This window comes from Tachypleus tridentatus, chromosome 13 (assembly GCF_004210375.1).
Source record: "Tachypleus tridentatus isolate NWPU-2018 chromosome 13, ASM421037v1, whole genome shotgun sequence".
Lineage (NCBI taxonomy): Eukaryota > Metazoa > Arthropoda > Merostomata > Xiphosura > Limulidae > Tachypleus > Tachypleus tridentatus.
In genome coordinates, this window is record NC_134837.1 from 198,596,585 (window position 1) to 198,615,916 (window position 19,332).

General features: G+C 31.9%; 1 protein-coding gene across 4 annotated transcripts in view; it reads right to left on the reverse strand.

Moving 5' to 3' along the window:
• The window catches only part of LOC143237440 (extracellular signal-regulated kinase 2-like), a 47,019-nt gene that overhangs the window by 16,633 nt on the left and 11,054 nt on the right, over nt 1–19,332 (reverse strand). For all 4 annotated transcript variants that reach the window (XM_076476686.1, XM_076476682.1, XM_076476683.1 and 1 more), the window contains exons 4-11: nt 16,929–17,059; nt 16,195–16,358; nt 13,344–13,483; nt 8,520–8,577; nt 4,068–4,202; nt 2,065–2,170; nt 1,092–1,188; nt 365–429 (exon numbers count right to left, since the gene is read on the reverse strand). In XM_076476686.1, the coding sequence (XP_076332801.1) occupies nt 365–429; nt 1,092–1,188; nt 2,065–2,170; nt 4,068–4,202; nt 8,520–8,577; nt 13,344–13,483; nt 16,195–16,358; nt 16,929–17,059 (896 nt within the window). The remainder of the gene's footprint in view (nt 1–364; nt 430–1,091; nt 1,189–2,064; nt 2,171–4,067; nt 4,203–8,519; nt 8,578–13,343; nt 13,484–16,194; nt 16,359–16,928; nt 17,060–19,332) is intronic.

Genomic DNA, 19,332 nt, shown 5'->3' on the forward strand with positions numbered 1-19,332 from the left:
CAAACAATCACTTGACAAAGAAAACATCAATAACTTGAAGTATAAGAAATATTGACTTTCAATTTATTGTGAAACTGTTTTAAATGAATAAAACAAAATTATGATGTCTCACAGAATATTTAAACAATGAAGATATTTCAAAATCTCAGTTTCATTAAACCCCATGTTCTTGTTTGAAGACATTTCTGTTAGAACGCTTTTCAGAAGTACTCAGCATGAAAGCTCAGATATTGAGAAAGTTAGTGGCTGGTAATGAAAATTATCTCAACATCGCTGTTTTGTTCTCCCTAATTTTGAAAATGTAATAACTTAGCAACAATACTGGGTTTAATAGTTTTCAATACAAAGTTTAAAAAAAACTTACATGTACAACTGATGTTCGAATATTCTCATGGCTCTTCTGTTTAAATAATGTTCGAACAAATATTCCTTTGAAGGAAAAAAAAGACATATAAGGTTTTTAAAAAGTTAATAATAATTGGAAGTTTTTATAACATGACATGCTTAGAAAAGAAATGCTTCCAAATGACAAATAACTAAAACTATCTGTTGCTGTTGTGTGATGTGGCAAGTAAAAGATGACTTCAGAAAAATGTTTACCATTTAAAAATAACTTGGAAAGTGTACAGTTATATATATGTTTCATACTACATCAAATGTGAGTTACCTGCAAGTAAGATACACCACAAATTACATGTACAACAAACAACTAACACTACATGCGAATTAAACTGTAATTAACTTACATTACAATAACTAATATGAAAAGTAACTTCCAATCAAAATCACTTACAAAAAACAAGTAAGTAACACTAGAAAATACTTACAAAATGTTTGTTTTAACCACAAAAAATTTCTCATCACTGTACCAATATCAGCAGTGTAACAGAAAGTATACCTTCTGTGTGTACATGACAAGTCATAACTTGACAACATATATATCACAAAGTCAAATGGATGAAAACTGACAAATTGTACATAAATGGCACTTCTTCCCACTTCAAGACTTTACCAATTTTTAAGGTCTCATAAGAATCACAAATAATCAAACATATACTTAAGCAAAACCCGATACATGCACATTCACTGACCTGTCTGTGATGATTCAATCTGTGGATTTTGGTGTCTTACTTCTTCCCCAGAACCACGAGGTCGACTTGACTGTGCAATTTTGTTCTGAAGAATCATCTAAAAACAAGTTAAGCCCCATAAAACATTCACTAATGAAACCAAAACTATGCCCTCATACATTCCTCAAGAAATGTATTTAACTGCCATTGGCAACGAATACGTAGCACAATACACATCCAGAACAATAAAACTTTAACATTAAGAATTGTCAAAGTTAACAAATTGTTTTATTTAAGTCTCATGGTATATAGAAAAATGTTAATATATAATAAACAAACTTTACACTTCACAAACATTTATATTATGCAAGCTTTAATTGGCTGTGCACACCCCAATGTGCTAACTAATTATTTGGACAGTACAAAAGATAAACATAAAAACTTGACCTGTACAAAAGTTCCAAGTTTCTTGTATCACTATAACAATGATAAAGTGTAACACCCTAGAATGTTAGCATCACATACATGTAATAGTATGATTATATTATACTTCAATAATCTTTATTAGTGTTCACAAGAAACTAACTGTCAAAATTGTAACATAAGAGCTTTAGAAAGTATCAATATGTGGTCCACACTTCATATAACAACCAATCACCAAATCACTTAATATTCATAGTATTAAAAACTTTAATTTTATACATCACAGACAAATTTTTAGTAAAAATACTTCATTAAAAATCTGATGCTTTGTTTACAAAAGAACTTCTAATGCTTTCTGAAAGCTTGCCAAATATTGTAAAGACACATGAAACACATTGTATGCTATAGTATGTAAACTCTTATGGTTATTTTAGGACTAAAGGGTCAATCACATCAAACATGCCCACAGAGAGTTAAGGCAAAGACTGTCAGAAATATGCACAATCATTTAAGACCACAAGGAAAATACAGTATTTACAGAATTAAGCTTTTCTCAACAAACTGCACATACCTGGTAAACTTTCTCCCTGTATTCTTCCACAGACAGCTGAACATCATCATTACAAGGAGGTGCAACTGGCTCATCCAACCTTGGCTCTTCTGTTGCCATGTGGAACCTGGATGAAAAGTAGCATGGTGAATTCAGAACTAGAATTAAAAGTGGTTGATGATGTAATATAAAAATTCAGATACATTTTCATATAAATATACATGAAAGACAGAATGAAGAGCAGTTTTTATCATGACTGTAATAATTATAATATAATGAAAGTCTTCAAGTTATATATATATATATATATATATATATATATATACACACACACACACACACATAATATCTCAATAATGTTGATATCACTTCTAGTCAGCCTCAGGGATTTTGCTGTTCTTGACAAAATTTGGGCTTGTGTGGGCTACAACTAAAAGATGTGGCATTAAAACAAGATGTACTAATTTACATGGTACAGTATATACATTTATTATTGTGTCAAACAAATGAAATTATTTGAACTTGTTCATTTGAAACTTTCAAACATTTGGAATGTTGAGTGGAACATTCACAAAACAGAAACAAAATCAGATTAAATTTTCACTTATAAACACCCTTTGAATGAAGAAAAACCTCAAACAGGGTCTTCCAGCTTAAATGATTTAGCAAAGAAAGCTACTAAGTACCTGTGTAAGAATGGATCCCAGTTTTGAGAGGTATATTATCCACTACAAACCATAACTAGCAATATCAGGAGAACTCTTAGTGCAATGTACAGATTTGGAACACATACAATCAGATTCCCAATTAAATATTCCATTTTATAAACAAGAGTTACTTTTAGGAAGATAAATACTGACAGTGCTTCAAGTTCATCAAAGAATTCTAGTTAACATTTCACACTGACATGGTGATCTGTATTAACAGGTAATACTGAGATCCTTGCAGTACTTTCTGATGTAACCTGAACTCTCAATTTTTTAATTCTGATATCTCATATAGGAATGTAAAAAATTACTGTAATGTCTCAATTAAAGGAATATTTCTTACAGAGATTGAATAGCAACATCAAAAATGGTACTAAAAATACATTTTTAAAATGCTGAAAATGTTTTTACATCTGTTCAGGCATTTGCAAGCCCTTCATAAGAACTACTATTATCCGAAAACAAAATGATTTTTATCTACAACAGGAATCAGACAATAAATATTTGTGAGGGTTCTGAAATCTTTTACTCAGTATGTTTAGTTACATAAAGTATATCAAGTAAAAATCATGAGTACATAGCTTTATATCTTAGCATGAAATACCCCTGTGAGATCCAGTGAGTGTTATGTCTTGTATAAATTGTTAGCAAACAACAGATAATGTAGTTATATGCTTCCTGAGAACATCTAATAGAAAAAGAAAAAATACTATTTAATTCAAGTCAAAACAATAATAATACAACTTAAGAGACATTTCAGATTCATGAAGAACCAAAACTTAGGGTCAGACCTCTAGATGAATTCCAATGTTTTTGCTTTTCATTCTTTCTCTGCTTTCGTGATCTAAATGATCTTAAGTAGCATTTGTGGCATACCATCATCCACTGACACTTTTATTTCAAAGAATCCCATGAAGTTTTCTCTAACTTCAACTTTATCAGAACCTACTTTGATGAATCAAACAACCATTGTCCTTCACTCTTACGAGATATCCAGAGAAAAGTCAAACAGTTATGTAGCATTTTGCCTTCATCAAGCACATGATGCTCTGAATGTGCTTACTAGATAGAAGCCTTATGAGTACATTCCAAACTATCTCCTTGGGATAATGACCTTTAACATCCTGCATCCTCATTCTTCTTAAAGTTCAGGGCCAACCTTAGGTCAAGACCACTGAGGCAACAAAATGCTCTTGTATCTATCCAGTTATATCTAATACTTAATTTAGAGAAACATCTGAATCTTTACACCCTGATATACACCTAATTTTACCTAAACTTAACCTGGAGAAACACTTGAAAAAACATGACACCTACCTCTTTAGATAAGGATCTTTTAAAGCCTGTTCTGCACTCAGTCTTTTTCTGGGGTTAAGTGTCAGAAGTTTACTCAAGAAAGATATAGCTTCAACTGGTGCACCCTTCATTATATCTTGCAAATATCGTTTAGGCCTGTTAGTTTTAAATAATGTCATAAGTTTAATAACTCTATAGTAGTAAAGTTTAAATTAAATAATGTTTTTCTACACTAATATTATATAATAACAACCTTAAAAATCTTAAATGTTTAGGGACAAAACTAGACGTATTGATCCATCTTGGCTGTTGCACATTTTAAACTAAATTAACTTTGAAAAAAACTTAGAACCAGCCCTTATCATTCATATACTTTAGTTTTAAAAACTTCTTTAAACATACTGCTTCCCCAACATCTGATGGCAACCAATTTCAAAGACCAATCACCCTGTTAGAAAAAAATGAAACTGTCTTAGATAGAGATGACTTTTACCCTCAGAACAGCTGGTATGAGCATTAACATTTTTACTAATAAAGTAAAAGAACAACGTTTCAACCTTCATGGGTCATCTGCAAGTTGAAACATTGTTCTCTGTTTTATTAGCCATTTTGAGATACATTTTTATTTCAAGTGGATTTTCATCATCAAGAACTGCCAACAGTTATATTTGTGCCCCCTAGTCCTACTATTCTGTTAAATGTAAAAAAAATTGATACATTAACACTATCAATTCTCTTTAAAATCTTAGATACCTCAATCAGATCCTATTTAACTACTCTTTTTTCAAAAGAAAACAATCTGAGAGATTTCAGCCTCTCTTCGTATGACAACCCACTCCATCCCAGGCACCATTCTAGTAACCCTTCTCTGAGCCGTTTCCAACAATTCAATGTATTTCCTAAAGTAAGGAGCTCAAGACTGAACATAATATTCCAAATGTGGCCTAACCAGTGACCAGTACAATGATATTATAACCTCTTTAGACTTGCACTCATTATTTTTGTAGATACAACCTAAAATCCTATTTGCCCTACCACTCAACAGTACACTGTTTGGATGGCTTCAGAGACTAATCAACTATAACACCAAGATACCAAAATCTTTCTTTCATGACACTGTTAAGGTTATTCCTATCCAAATTATACTTGTATTTATTATAAATAAACCCATCTGATATTTAATTCCCCAACTCACCAAATGATCTAAATATTTGAGTAAATCAGCAGCATCCTCTTCACAGTCAGCAACACCCAAGATCTTAATATTAAGCAAATTTAAGTAATTTATTGACTATTCCTTCATCTATTTCATTAATGCAAATCAAACAGAGCTAAGGCCCCAAGACTAAACCCACTTGTAACATTAATCCAGTTTCCCTCTGCTTTCTTCCATCCAACAAATCTTCTATCCAACATGCTAACTTATCTCCCACACCTAGATATATATTTTACACACCTTTTATGTGGAACTTTATCAAATAATTTCTGTAAATTACACCAAATCTACATCCTTACCCTCATCTACATAAGCAGTAACCTTTACAAAGAATGTCAAAAGATTAGTGAAACCATGTTGACTGTCATAACTTCCTGTTTCACCAACTTTCTTGACATCCTGTAATTTTCCAAGTCTCCTGTTGTACCAGTCTATTTATGATGTTTTTCTTTAATTTTATCTCTTATTAAACTCTTTGTGAAACAATCTGGTTTTTTACTTGCAACAACCCTTTTCTTTCTATAAAGAATATGTTTACCTTAAATATTTAAAACTTATCTTTAAATATTTTCCACGTCTGATATGTGTCTTCAGATAACTCAGCCGTCCAATTCATAACAAATAATTCTTGTTGCATCCCTTCAAAATTTACTTTTTCGAAACTTGTATCCAAAATATCATTATTCCTTACTTACACATGCAGCAAAACATCGAAATTATCACTTGAACCCATATATTCTCCAATTTCTATCCTCTAATTCATTTCTTTTTACAAATTTAACAATAAATCTACAATACAGTTGTTTCTAGTAAGCTCCTTGACCAATTGGTGAAGAAAGCCATCCTGAATAGTTTACAGGAATCTTTCACCTTCATGGTTTGACTCTTTGCATATCCCAATCAACATGTATGCAAATAAAATCACACAATATAATGACTTCATTAGCAGCTGAAATATTAGTCTCATTGTAAAGTTTTTTACTAATGTCAGCTTCATCTAGCAGGCTATAACAAAGATTACAACTATACAATACCAACTAAGAGTTTTCCTCTCAGTATTACTAACAGAAACCCAAATGGATTCAACCTCCTCACTATTACCCTTGATATCCTCAACTTAAACAGGATATAACTCATGTTTTACAAATAAAGCCATTCGTCCACCCCCTATAATACTCTATCCCTATTAAATACCCTGCGACCCTGTATTTCAAAGAAATTTCTGTCATAAAAATAATTTCTGTTTAGCCCTGTTTCAGTTATTCTCATCACATTAAAATCCTCCATTCCTACCAATGCTCTAAAAGCCATCTGTTGTTATTTCTTATACTTCTAGCATTATAGTAGTAACAGTCAAGCCTGTCCATATAACTATTTTTACACTCATTTCCTGTGCTAAACATTTCTCTGTCTCTTATTATTTTTGTGTTTAGGAAGACAGTGGCTCTCACCACTGTCTAAGTCCTGGTTTAAACCATCTATTGTAGCTGAAGTAATAGCCCTAACAACCAAGCCAGCTCTTACCCAATTTCAATGTAAACTTTCCATTCCTAAAAATGTTCCCTTCTATCATTAAACTGATCCCACAAGTCTAACCAGCCATTCTGCTCATCCTTACATACTAACCTAAGTCTACAATTTAGCCTTAGTAACCTACTTATAACTTCATCCCCACAGATAATTCTGGGCAGTATCCCTGACAAAACTGAGTTATGACCTTTTTCAATAAATGCCTTTATCAACCCTTTGTACTTATTAATTAACTCTTATGACCTACCTTTCCATACATCAGTAGTCCCTACATGCACCACAAAAACTGCATTTCTACTAGCCCTCTTTATTATATCCCCTGTTCCATTAGGTTTATCTTCTACCTGTACCCCTGGGTATCATAATCAGGTTCTTTTCTCCATATTTACCCCACAGACTATTCTATCCACTGCATCACTCTAATAGTAGTCTTTATAACCTTCTGAAAGTTATTATTAGTTGATGTATCCCTAACCTTTATCTCCTCATGAAATCCTGTTACAATGTCCCTAGTCTACACTTCTCTTTATTGTCCCTACTTAGGATATCCTCCAACCTACAGATCTACATAAAAATTGCACATGTTCATTACTAGTTTCCTTAAAAGTACATGCCACCCTCAAGTTCCCAAATAAAACCCACCCATTACACCTAACAAACTCAATACTTAACTTCTATACAAGTCTTAATCATTGTGCTCATAGCCCAAAAAAAACAAAAAAACTAAACACCAAATACCAGTAGCCCATTATTGCTTTTAAGACTAACATTTAAGAACCAATATTATTTTTTAATCATTACTTTGTTTTTACACTGAAGTAATAAAGTTTATCTTTAATTACACTGAACATAGAAATAAAACTTAATAATTTATTAGAACTAACAAGATTAATAACATTAATAATAAAATAAATTTAACCTGATGTACAACCAATCTATATATATAACAGTTTAATCTGAATTTAAACTAATGGATCTAAGTTCAAGTAAGGAAGTTAATTCTTAAAACACCAAGAGATAGTAAATTAGTTTTTTGATTGTATTTATTTAATAAAGAAATGTATCTATCTTGTTTCACACCTTACCACTAAGTTGAAATATAGCTAAGCCTAAATTACTACAAATTGCAATATAAATATTAAATAACTTTCAGAAATCTATAAAAGCTTAACTTTTCATCACCATTCCTTGTCAGTCACACTCTCTATGACAATATAAGCAAAATATGAAGCATAATGTAGTTTTAAACAAAAATTTTTAGGAAGCAGAATTGGAAAAATATAGATAATTGACACTTATGAAAAACAGAATAAAACAAAATGTGAAAATTCATGTATATCAATGTTTTTCCTTTATGTATACTTACCTCAGTAAAACCATCTTCCATGAAATATATATCTAAGTTAAAATAAATTACTTCTATTTTAATCTTAATTACTAAATCTCTAAACAATTATTAGGTTAATAGTCACTACATCTTCCAAATATTTTTAGTTCAGGAAATACCACATTATTTTAAAAATTACACCTTTCAAACACTAACCTCAGTAGTACCAAACTTCTGAAGAATATTTACCTCCATGATTACTAAATAGTTGGCATATCAGATAGACATCACGTTTTCAAGATAAGTAACACTCTAAATTGAAGGGTTTGTAACTTACACCATCAAAGTCTGACTTAACTACTTATATGTTTACATTAAACTAATGTATAGGCATACATACTTGTTGGATGCCTTCTCTATAAATGATGAAGTGTAGTCACAGTTCAAGCTTTCAACATCTATACAAATGAAACAGAACAGCAGTATTATCACTGTCTATTACACAAACAAGATCTTCAGTTTAAAAAGCCAAAGATCTATATACATGAATCAGAACAACAGTACCATCGCTATCTATTACACAAACAAGATCTTCAGTTTAACCTCTAAGATCTATATAAGTAAATTAGAACAACAGCACCATCACTGTCTGTTACACAAACAAGATCTTCAGTTTAACAAGCTTTAAAGATCAATATAAATGAATTAGAACAATAGTACCATCACTGTCTGTTACACATACAATATCTTTCGTTTAACAAGCTTTAAAGATCTATATAAATGAATTAGAACAACAGTACCATCACTGTCTGTTACACAAACAAGATCTTCAGCTTAACAAGCTTTAAAGATCTATATAAATGAATTAGAACAACAGTGCCATCACCGTCTGTTACACAAACAAGATCTTCAGCTTAACAAGCTTTAAAGATCTATATAAATGAATTAGAACAACAGTGCCATCGCCGTCTGTTACACAAACAAGATCTTCAGCTTAACAAGCTTTAAAGATCTATATAAATGAATTAGAATAATAGTATCATCACTGTCTGTTACACAAACAAGATCTTCAGCTTAACAATCTTTAAAGATCTATGTAAATGGTTTAGAACAATAGCAACATCACTGTCTGTTAGAAAAACTAGATATTAAGTTGGTAAAGCATTCTAAGTCTAAAAAAGCAAACAAAACAATCATATTATCACTGTCTGTTACCCAACATGAATTATAAAAGTCACCAATCAGAACAGGTCTCTACAGGAACACTCCATCACTGAAGTGTGCATTGTGTGGCCATGGATTTATAATATCTAAGCCAACATGTCTTGACAGTGCAGATTTAAGTATTTAAAAAATACTTGTTCAAGCACCACTCACCACAGAGTGGGTTCCAGTAAGAAGAAGAGGGACATACCCCTGAAAAATAAAAGGAATATATACAAAAATGCAACTCACCTAGTCACATTCTCCTGAAAGAGTGAAGGATAGCAAGAGGTAGATGATAGTACCTTGACAAGGATGAAATAGCTATCCAAAGCAGAGAATGGGAAATGAACATATAGAATGTAGTTCCAGTGTTCAGCAGATGAAATATCTCCAATGGACAAAAAGGTAGACATGCAGGGAAAAAGGAAGATGCATGACAGGAGTGAAGACACCAATAAGTGAAGATGGGAAGAAGGAGACAATGAAAAAACATCAATCAAATCACAATCTATGCCTAATGGGTAATAGAGAAAGGGGGAAAAATCACAGACAAAGAAATGGAGTAAGGGGGGGAGGAAATGTAAGAACTGGATTTATGGAAAGAAGCCCTAAAAACTATGAAGCAACCCATATGTACTGAACTGAGAAGATTGTCCAGATCCAACAGAGAAGAAACATGAAAGATGGCAAGAAAACAAAAAACTGAAAGAAATATACTGCATGATCAACTAAAATGTAACTTAATAACATTGATCCAGAACAAAAAAAATCAAGCTGAAACAGCTCAGAAAAAACTACAGCAATGCTGTCAAGAAAAGATCAATTGGAAAGACCTGAATGGAATGATGTGGACACTCAGAATATGGGGAAAGAAGTTTAACAGAATGAGAAAAAAAACTAATGTAAATCTGTTTGAATTTTATAACAATCACGGCAAAAGGATGATGAACCAGACACCAAAAACAACAAAGGTAACTGGGAAGTGATAAATGATTCAAAAACTTCACATAGAAGAGTACCCACCAGAAGGTAGAGCCAACAAAATTTAAGAGGATTAAAAGGTCCACTCTGTGGAAGAGTGTCATGACTGGAAATTCAATGAGCGACAAGTACAGAGCATTTAGGACATGATCTTCTCGGAGACGTATATCAAATAAATGGGTTAAAAAAGAATACTGTTTACTTTAAATGGCACAAGGATGAGAATCTTCTTCATAAGTGATATAAGCCACAATCATCAACAAGTTGAAATGAATGAGGATTGGACAATCTAGACAAGAAGAGTGGACTGGAAGAAGTATCTAATCTAGAAGTGAAGGGGATAAGACCATTCAATTAGAGACCACATTACCCTGAAGCCTCCTACTGATAGAACCTTTGGAGATGAGCATCAAAGAAGAAAAACAATCCAGAAGGGAAGGAAGTGGTAAACCTGAAGTCACAGAAGGTACATTGAACTATTAGTGTATATAGGTGAAGAAAGATGAAAATAAAGAGAAAACACAAAGTAAAGGCTCAGATAACCAAAAACACCTTCAAATACATTCAGGGAGGATAACGGATATTCACAATGGAAAGTTACTTAAAAATACATACCCAAAAGAGACTAGACTGTGAGGAATGAAACAGTAAAATTTTAACCAACTACCCAAGCTGACTATGAAAGAAGTAGAGCAGTATGACACGATTACCCCCATTTGAAATGAACTGACCAAAACCAGACATCCAACAAATGTTCCTGGTAAAATCTCCCAAACGTGCAAGTCAGGTAAAATGCAGACTGCCCTATAAAATACATACAGAACCAAAAGAAGTTGAAAGGTGAAGACACAAAACTGTTACCTACTCACTTGGTGAAAAGTGAAAACTTGGTGAAAACTGTGAAAATATCACAGGTGATGCTAAATGTACAGTACTATCCCCCAAAAACAGACTAATGGAGAAAAATAACTGACCATAAGACCTATTTATTAGGTCTATATATTAGACAAAAATTCCTAAATATAAAAGGAACACAGAGAAAGGAGTCAGTAGAGTGAAAAAAAAGCTAGAAACATTTTGGCAGGGGATAAAATGGATAGGATTAACACAGATGCAACTGATATAAATCAAAAAAGAAAACCTGCCCAATGATAAACTAAGACAAAAAGAATTAAAGTCTATATAGGATCAGGCTCACAAGTACTCAATCTCAAAGAGAGACAAAAAATATCATCATGAAACAATATCATGGGAAAGGAAATATAAAGAGAAGCATGTAAAAAAAATAAACAGGCCTAATATATACTGTGGCAGAGGTGTGCAATACACAACATGAGATGGTGGAGGAAAACTGATAAAATCTTGATAATCTGAAAATGGGTTCAGCCAATATAGGATGAAGGTAAGCAATACTGGGGGCAGGTAGAGAGGGTCCTGGTCCCAGGGGTCTCACAAACGAAATTAATCATAAGAAGTGTAAATTACAACTTTAACAAAATTAAGGGCAAAAAATATAAAGTTTAAACTAAACAAAATTAACAGTAAGAAGTATAAACTATAAAGAAAGAACAAAAATGAAATAATCAATATAGAGCATATGTTAATAAACTGTGTAGTGAAATAAACTTATGGAACTGATGTTGGATATTGAAGAAAAGACAATTAACCTGATTATTGAAAAACCCATATATGAAATTGCAGGTAAGCCAAATATAACAGACACTCATTAAGCCTAATCAAAGAAGACATGTAATCTAATTATTGATTAAGCCAGAAGTAGAACCACAGGTAAACCAAAAATAAACACTTGTAAAGCTTAATTGAACAATACATAACAAAGAATGTCACTAAGCCCTAAAAAAATAATAAACACACAGTATATACAATATTGGGATAAGTTTATGCAGTATCTGGCTCAAAGGTTCCACACAAATGAAGTGAATAAAAAGTGGATAGAAGAAATAGCAAAAATGGAAGTCATGAATATTTAAAGTTAAGAAAGTGTGCAGTAACAACAATCTATGTATGTGATGTATCAAAGAAAAAACAATATAGTGAAATTAATGACACACATACTAGTAAGATAATTCCAGATAAACCTAAGTGAATGGTATTATAGAAAAAATATTACTAATATAATGGCTAACCCAAACATTACTATGATTCTTAAACACTCTAATGACAGATAATAATATTAGCAATAAACATATACAAAAACCATAACAGTATAACATCTTGTCTTTCCAAAGTTGGCAGACAGTATTTAAAACATGTGAACATCCAAATTGGAAGAAAAGCCTAACAAAAGTCAGTTCAGTGGACAATCACCTGCCTATAATGTAAAAGATAAAACATTTTCATGCAGTCTGGATAAATGTGTTAACAAAACATATAACCACCGAAGTGGCAACTCAGAAGTCTAAATGCAAACTGAATAATCAAACACCACTGTGCTGCCAGAAACAATAAAAATTTTTTATAATGAAGTGTGTGTTTTCTTATAGCAAAGCCACATCAGGCTATCTGCTGAGCTCACCAAGAGGAACCAAACCCCTGATTTTAGTGCTGTAAACCATAGATATACCACTGTACTAGTGGAGACTATAATGAAGTAATAATCTCCATAACTGAAATATAATTCCACTTTAGAATAACTCAACAAATTACAAATATTACTACTGTATAATAAAAAGTAAACTTTAGAGAAATTAATACAAAGATACATAATAAAACACTTAAAGAGAACACAAACTAAACACTAAAACACAGTACTACCAAAAAAGAAGTGACAGTTTGCATCAAGAGAGCATGTCACACTCTTATCAGTGGAGGATTGTAACATGATAATTTGTATGAGAGTTGCACTGGGATCAGTTAATTCTTAATGAAGATAGAAAAAAAGGCTTATGGCAAGCAAATTTTTTTTTTTTTTTTTTTATTATATATATATATATATATATATATATATATAAAGAGCAAAACTGAATGAGAATGGATATTTCTGTGGCCATGGGTAATGTACCACATCAGAATTTACCTTTGATTTGAGAATGAGGTAGAGCAGCCATAATGCATTCTAACTGGTTCAGAGTTGAGGTTCCTGGAAACAGAGGTACACTCAGTATCATTTCTCCAAGAAGACAACCAAGGCTCCAAATATCAACGACTTCTGTATATCTGGACAGTAACAAAAGTTCTATTTTCTAAATGCATAAATAATTTGTTTTAATTGTTACTTTTATACATTTAACTGTTTTTAACAATAACTTCAAAAATGCCACATCTTTTTAAAAAAAAAAGAAACTACATTTGATATGATTACATGCTAGAAAAACATTTTCAGTTCCAGCCAAAGCACAGGCTCTTCTGCTTTCAACTACCAGGTCCTCTTACAGCACATTTATCAGTATGCAATACAGGTAACAAGACACCACCCTTATTTTAAAACACCCACCACAGGAGGCGACCAGTCACCATTGACCTACTGTTGTTGTTTTTTTAATGTTTGTGTTATTTAATTATTTATTTTTACTTTATTTATTCATTACATATCCTTCCTTATATGACAATTTTTAAAAGTAAAACAGCGAGAATTAGACTTTAATAAACAGACACAGATATTATGACCATTGCTCAATACCAGAGCACAAGTGCAAATAAACACTAGCACAGCATCAACAACTTTGTATAACAGCACATTGTACAAACAACGGAAATTAGTCTATTATATTCTCAAATGAACCACAATTAGGCCTAATTAAAGTCATAAAAAAGTCTTTTTATTATAACTTAAGATAATTATTTAAGATATTGAAGTCAGTTGTTTTTTTGGCCAAAACTGTTGTTACAGTTAGCCTTCTTAACATTTGACAAATAAGCCTATCACTTTAATACCTAGTGAACCTGCTTGACACTATTTTTATTTATCTATTTACAAGCAAGAGGAGTTCATGAATGGCCAAAACACACACGCTCTCCTCTCTGTAGCTGTAAAGTTTTACTGCTGCACGTTTGTATGTGAACAATAAAGGTAGTGTTTAGAGCTAAACACTCAGTAGATTTTGTTAATTTATTAATTGCCCTGTTAATTATAGATTGTTTAATAACATCTTTATTTAAAACATGCCAGATCTGCAATTTGTAATAATTAAAAAGTCAGGCAAATTATATGTGTACATTGTTTAAACAGAATAAAAACAACAGTATTCAATAAACAATAAATCATCACGCATCTCACTCACTGACACTACACTTATGCGATTAATATAACAAAAACCCTTGCATATTTACGACCTCAGTTAAAAAATACACATTTATTTAAATCATTAACTTAACATCCAAATTCAACAAACAAAAAATAAAAAAAGGATCTTAATTGAACAGAACAACTCTTCCTCTAAACAAGCACCCTAGGATGAATATCTTGAGAAACTGTTAAGCAATCTTCAAACATGTGACATCCTCTCTGTCTAGGTAAACTATTTGTACCTGATGATTATAAATTATTGTTTAAACATTGTACATTTGTCATTGTCTTAAACTCATAATATTTTCTTCATTATCCATTGAACTCTTCTCTGAAACTATATAAACTAACCTACTTTATTCTCAAATATGAAAACTTTTACATAGATATACTTTAAAATACAAACACTTTCATGAATGAAAAAGACCATTTAAAGAACTGTAACAAATTTCCTGCTCTGTTATTTGTTCACAACTCTTTAAAACTTATTATTTAATATCTTTAGTCAATAATACAGCATGTTCAACTACAAAACTTTCAACAAAACTATATACTACAATTCAAACCACTTTATTTACTCTTATACAATACAAAATTTTAATTTTTCTCTATCCAATCCCATTTAGACATTCTTTATAGCTATAACCAGGGCCATGGTTCATTAGTAAATGATTAAACAACCAAGACATACAAAAATCAAGCAGAAAATAACACGAGAAACACTTGAAAAACAAGAAATGAAAAACACACTCTCATGTGGTGATAGTTTCTTAGCACCAATAAAGCTAATCTTTAGAATGTGCAGAAAAACTCTTTAAAAACAATTGATAAGTGCTTTGTTTACAAGCAAAAATTACTTAAACTTGTGCTGAAATGAAAATTTTAATATTTTCTTTTCTGTTTTACTTCATGAAATATATTACATAGATGATACAAAACAAAATACCGATTCTAAAATATTTTTATTACAATTAACAAATAAAATTGATTTAATTTGTACCTAAAAAATGTAACATATAGAAAAATTTGATAAATGTGATGGTTTTACAGAAAGACCAGACAAAACCTTGTCTCACCTACAATAATTTAGGTTTGGTTTGAATTTTGCACAAAGCTACTCGGGGGCTATCTGTGCTAGCTGTCCCTAATTTAGCAGTGTAATACCAGAAGGAAGGCAGCATGTCATCACCACCCACCATCAACTCTTAAACTACTTTTTTACCAACAAATAGTGGGATTGACTGTCACATTACAATGCCCCTAACAGCTGAAATGGCGAGCATGTTTGGTGTGATGGGGATTCAAACCCGCGACTCTCAGATTACGAGTCAAGAGCTTTAACCACCTGGCCATGCTGGGTCTATTAATTTAGGATTAAGCTAATTTTTTTAATCTTAGACTGTTGTACATTGAAATTTATCATACAAAAACTGTGGTACAAGCTGAAAATATCATTTGTAGTGTTTTTTAGGTTTCTCCATTCACAGTTTCACAATTGTGCTAAAACCAGTAAATTTTATGGGGAAAATAACGAATAAAAAATTGGTATTTTGAGAAACTGAAGCAAATTTCAGCAATATATTATGTATTGTTTTAAAGTCTACACACAAGTCAGAGCTATAAACAAAGGCACTAAACTTACTGTTTTACACCCAATAAAATTTCAGGAGCTCGATACCACCTCGTAGCAACATACTCTGTTAATGCAGGATCACAGTCGTCCAACTCGCACTGTAAAACTGACCGAGCTAGTCCAAAGTCAGCTAGTTTTGCTCTTCCCTCTGTATCTAGTAAGATGTTAGATGGCTGTGAATGAAGTACAAATGTATTACTCTGACATTTTTTAAACATGAAACAACAACAAAAAAAGCCAAAACAAATATACCCATTACAGAAATAGTATCCAACAGATCATATAAATCTTAATCCAAACACTTAAACAACCATTACCAACCAGCTATAAACATATACGCGCATATCCTCCATGGCTCTTAAATTTCCTACAAAAGTATAATTTCCAAAAATTTCACACATTAAATGAAAACATTTTCCTACTAAAATATTCCTCTGAAAAAGTAATATTTATCTGAAATTAAAGATCCTTTCTTGACTTTCCATTATTGATTCTACTCTTCTAACAGCTTTATTTATTACAGAATTTAATCACAGTTTAGTCATGACTCTGGTTTTATACAGTCTATTAAAGAGCTCTTCAAGAGAAAGATAATTTTTCTGCATTTATCAAATGGTTGTTAGTTTTAATTTTGTAATGATAGCTGTTATCACTAAAGATCTGTTTAACATACAAACATTCATTGAAAAAAGTCAAAGTGAACTATAAACCTTTAAGTTAAAGATGTACGTTTAATTACAGACCTTAAGATCTCGATGAATAACATGAGCTGTATGGATGTATTTCAGAGCACACAAAAGTTGATAGGTGATAAATCGGATTTGATGATCCCTGCAGAACATCCCTTTCTTGATGGCTCGGTGCAAATCCGTAACTGACAACAACGATAAAAAAAATTTTTACTTATCAAAAGCAATTTAATATTAATGTGACAACATGCTATCATAAAATGTCATAAACCAACACTATCAACTGTAATTTTCTTCTTTCTAGTTTAATGTTTTCAAAAGCTAAGTTAATCACTAAATTTCTTATAACAGTTACAATTTATTTGCTACTGAAGATAACATCAGTTACTGAGTTTAGTTAAGAAACTATATGGTTACTCTTCCTCATAAAACTTGCTTTCCTGATATTACAACTTAACAGGAAAATATGAAAGATGTTTTGACCATTGTACCAAAAACACAGATTAATGTTTAGACAAAATGAATGTTTAGCAGCAAATACATTTTAAATTTCAAGATAAACAAACTTAAAAGTTTAACTTAAACCAAGATGTTACGTTCCTCACATAAACACTAAGTCACTTATTTGGTAATAAAAATTTAATGACTTATAATAATGTTAATAAAAACACATATATATGTATTACATTTAAAAAACTAGGTAGTTATAGGTGGGTTTAAGCTCCATTAAAAGAGTTGCTGAAGATGATACTCAAGTTATGATGATAAAGAGTTGCTGAAAGTGATTACTTGAGTTATGATGATGGATATTTCATGCTGAGAAAGGAATCCTGATCAATCAGTTGTATGTTACTTTATAAACTCATATTCCACAGCATCCATATTACTGACTATATAACTAATGTTTATTTTCAACTATAAAAGTTCAAACTACAACTGTTAATTTGTCAATGCAGTTTTCTTTTCTTAAGATTTCTGTGTTCAACTATCCAAAGATTGGTTGGTTGGTTTGATGTTTTAATGTCACAAAGCAACTAGACTATCTGCACCAAACATCTAGTAAAAAGTTAAAGTAAAACTAGTAAAATTCATAAAAGGAAATTAAGGTAAAACAAAATAAAGTTTACAAAAAAACCATAAACAGCACTAAAACCAATGTTTACATCTAGTCTACAGCAGTAAGAAAGAAACTACAGTAATACAAGTTGTAAAAGACTTTCTGCAGTATAACTGTAACAATCATAACTTGACAGGAAGATTAACAGGTAAGTTCAAAAACCACCATTAGTCACCTGAAGTTGGCCTTTCCAGACCTGCTTCCAAGTTATTTGATGTTATGGCCATTTTCAGAAAGTAACATAATAAAAGTTTCAGAAGACTTGAAGTAAAATTTTAATTATAACTCACCAGAATGACTAAAAGGTAATTCAAACAGCAGTGTTAGTTACCTGGAGTTGGCCTTTCCAGTCCTGGTTTTGAGTTATTTAATGTTATGGCCATTGTCTAATTTCAAATCAAACTAGATGGACTTTGATTGCTAAAAGTGAATCACATTAGACCATTTTTAATTAAAAAGGTTAATGGCCTTTAAAAAACTAAAAACATTACCAAGGTGGACAGTGTCACCATCACCAATAACACCTCATAACATTATGAACAAAACTTGGGGCAGAACATGTTTAAAATGGTGCTGTCATTGAGTCGTAACGATGGCAAGAAAGTAAAATGTAGTTTATTTTGACTTGAGTGTTACACAATGGTGCATCGGTTCCAGATAAAAGAAAATGAAGAGTTAAAAACTGTGACCAATGTGTAGTCTAATTAGAACAACTTCCTCTTTCCAATCCTTAAGGAAGCAAGACAGCCAAGGTCCAAATAGGGTTTTATTTGGAAAAGCTTGTTTTAACATAGCTCACTCCATGTCGACTGCCAGCTGACACAGAGCCGAGCCTTGAATACAGGACCATAGTCCATGTATAGAACAGGCACAGCAGTGATAGTGCCAGAGCAGACAGATTTAGCTGCAGTGTCAGCGAGCTCATTCTCGAGAATACCAAAGTGACCCGGGATCCAGAAAAACTGGATAGAAGTAGATGTTAAAGAGAAATGGTCCAGTCGGTTTTGAATATCGGCAAGAACAGGGTGTGAAAATACATGAAGAGATTCCAGTGCCAGTAGAGAACTAAGCGAGTCAGTATAAATAGTGCAGTTTGTGTACTGCTTGGCTTTTATGTGATCCATGGCAAGAGAAATGACATACAGTTCAGCAATGAACACAGAAGCTGCAAAGGGGATTCTGCGCACAACCACCAAACCACAAATAACACACAGTATTTTCAATCGAAGTGTCTGCTTTTCTCAGATGACTTAAAGATAAGTCACATTTGGGAACTATAAAGAGCCATAGTGGGATGGGCTGACTGGTGGATACAGCAATGTTATCCAATTCAACCAACTG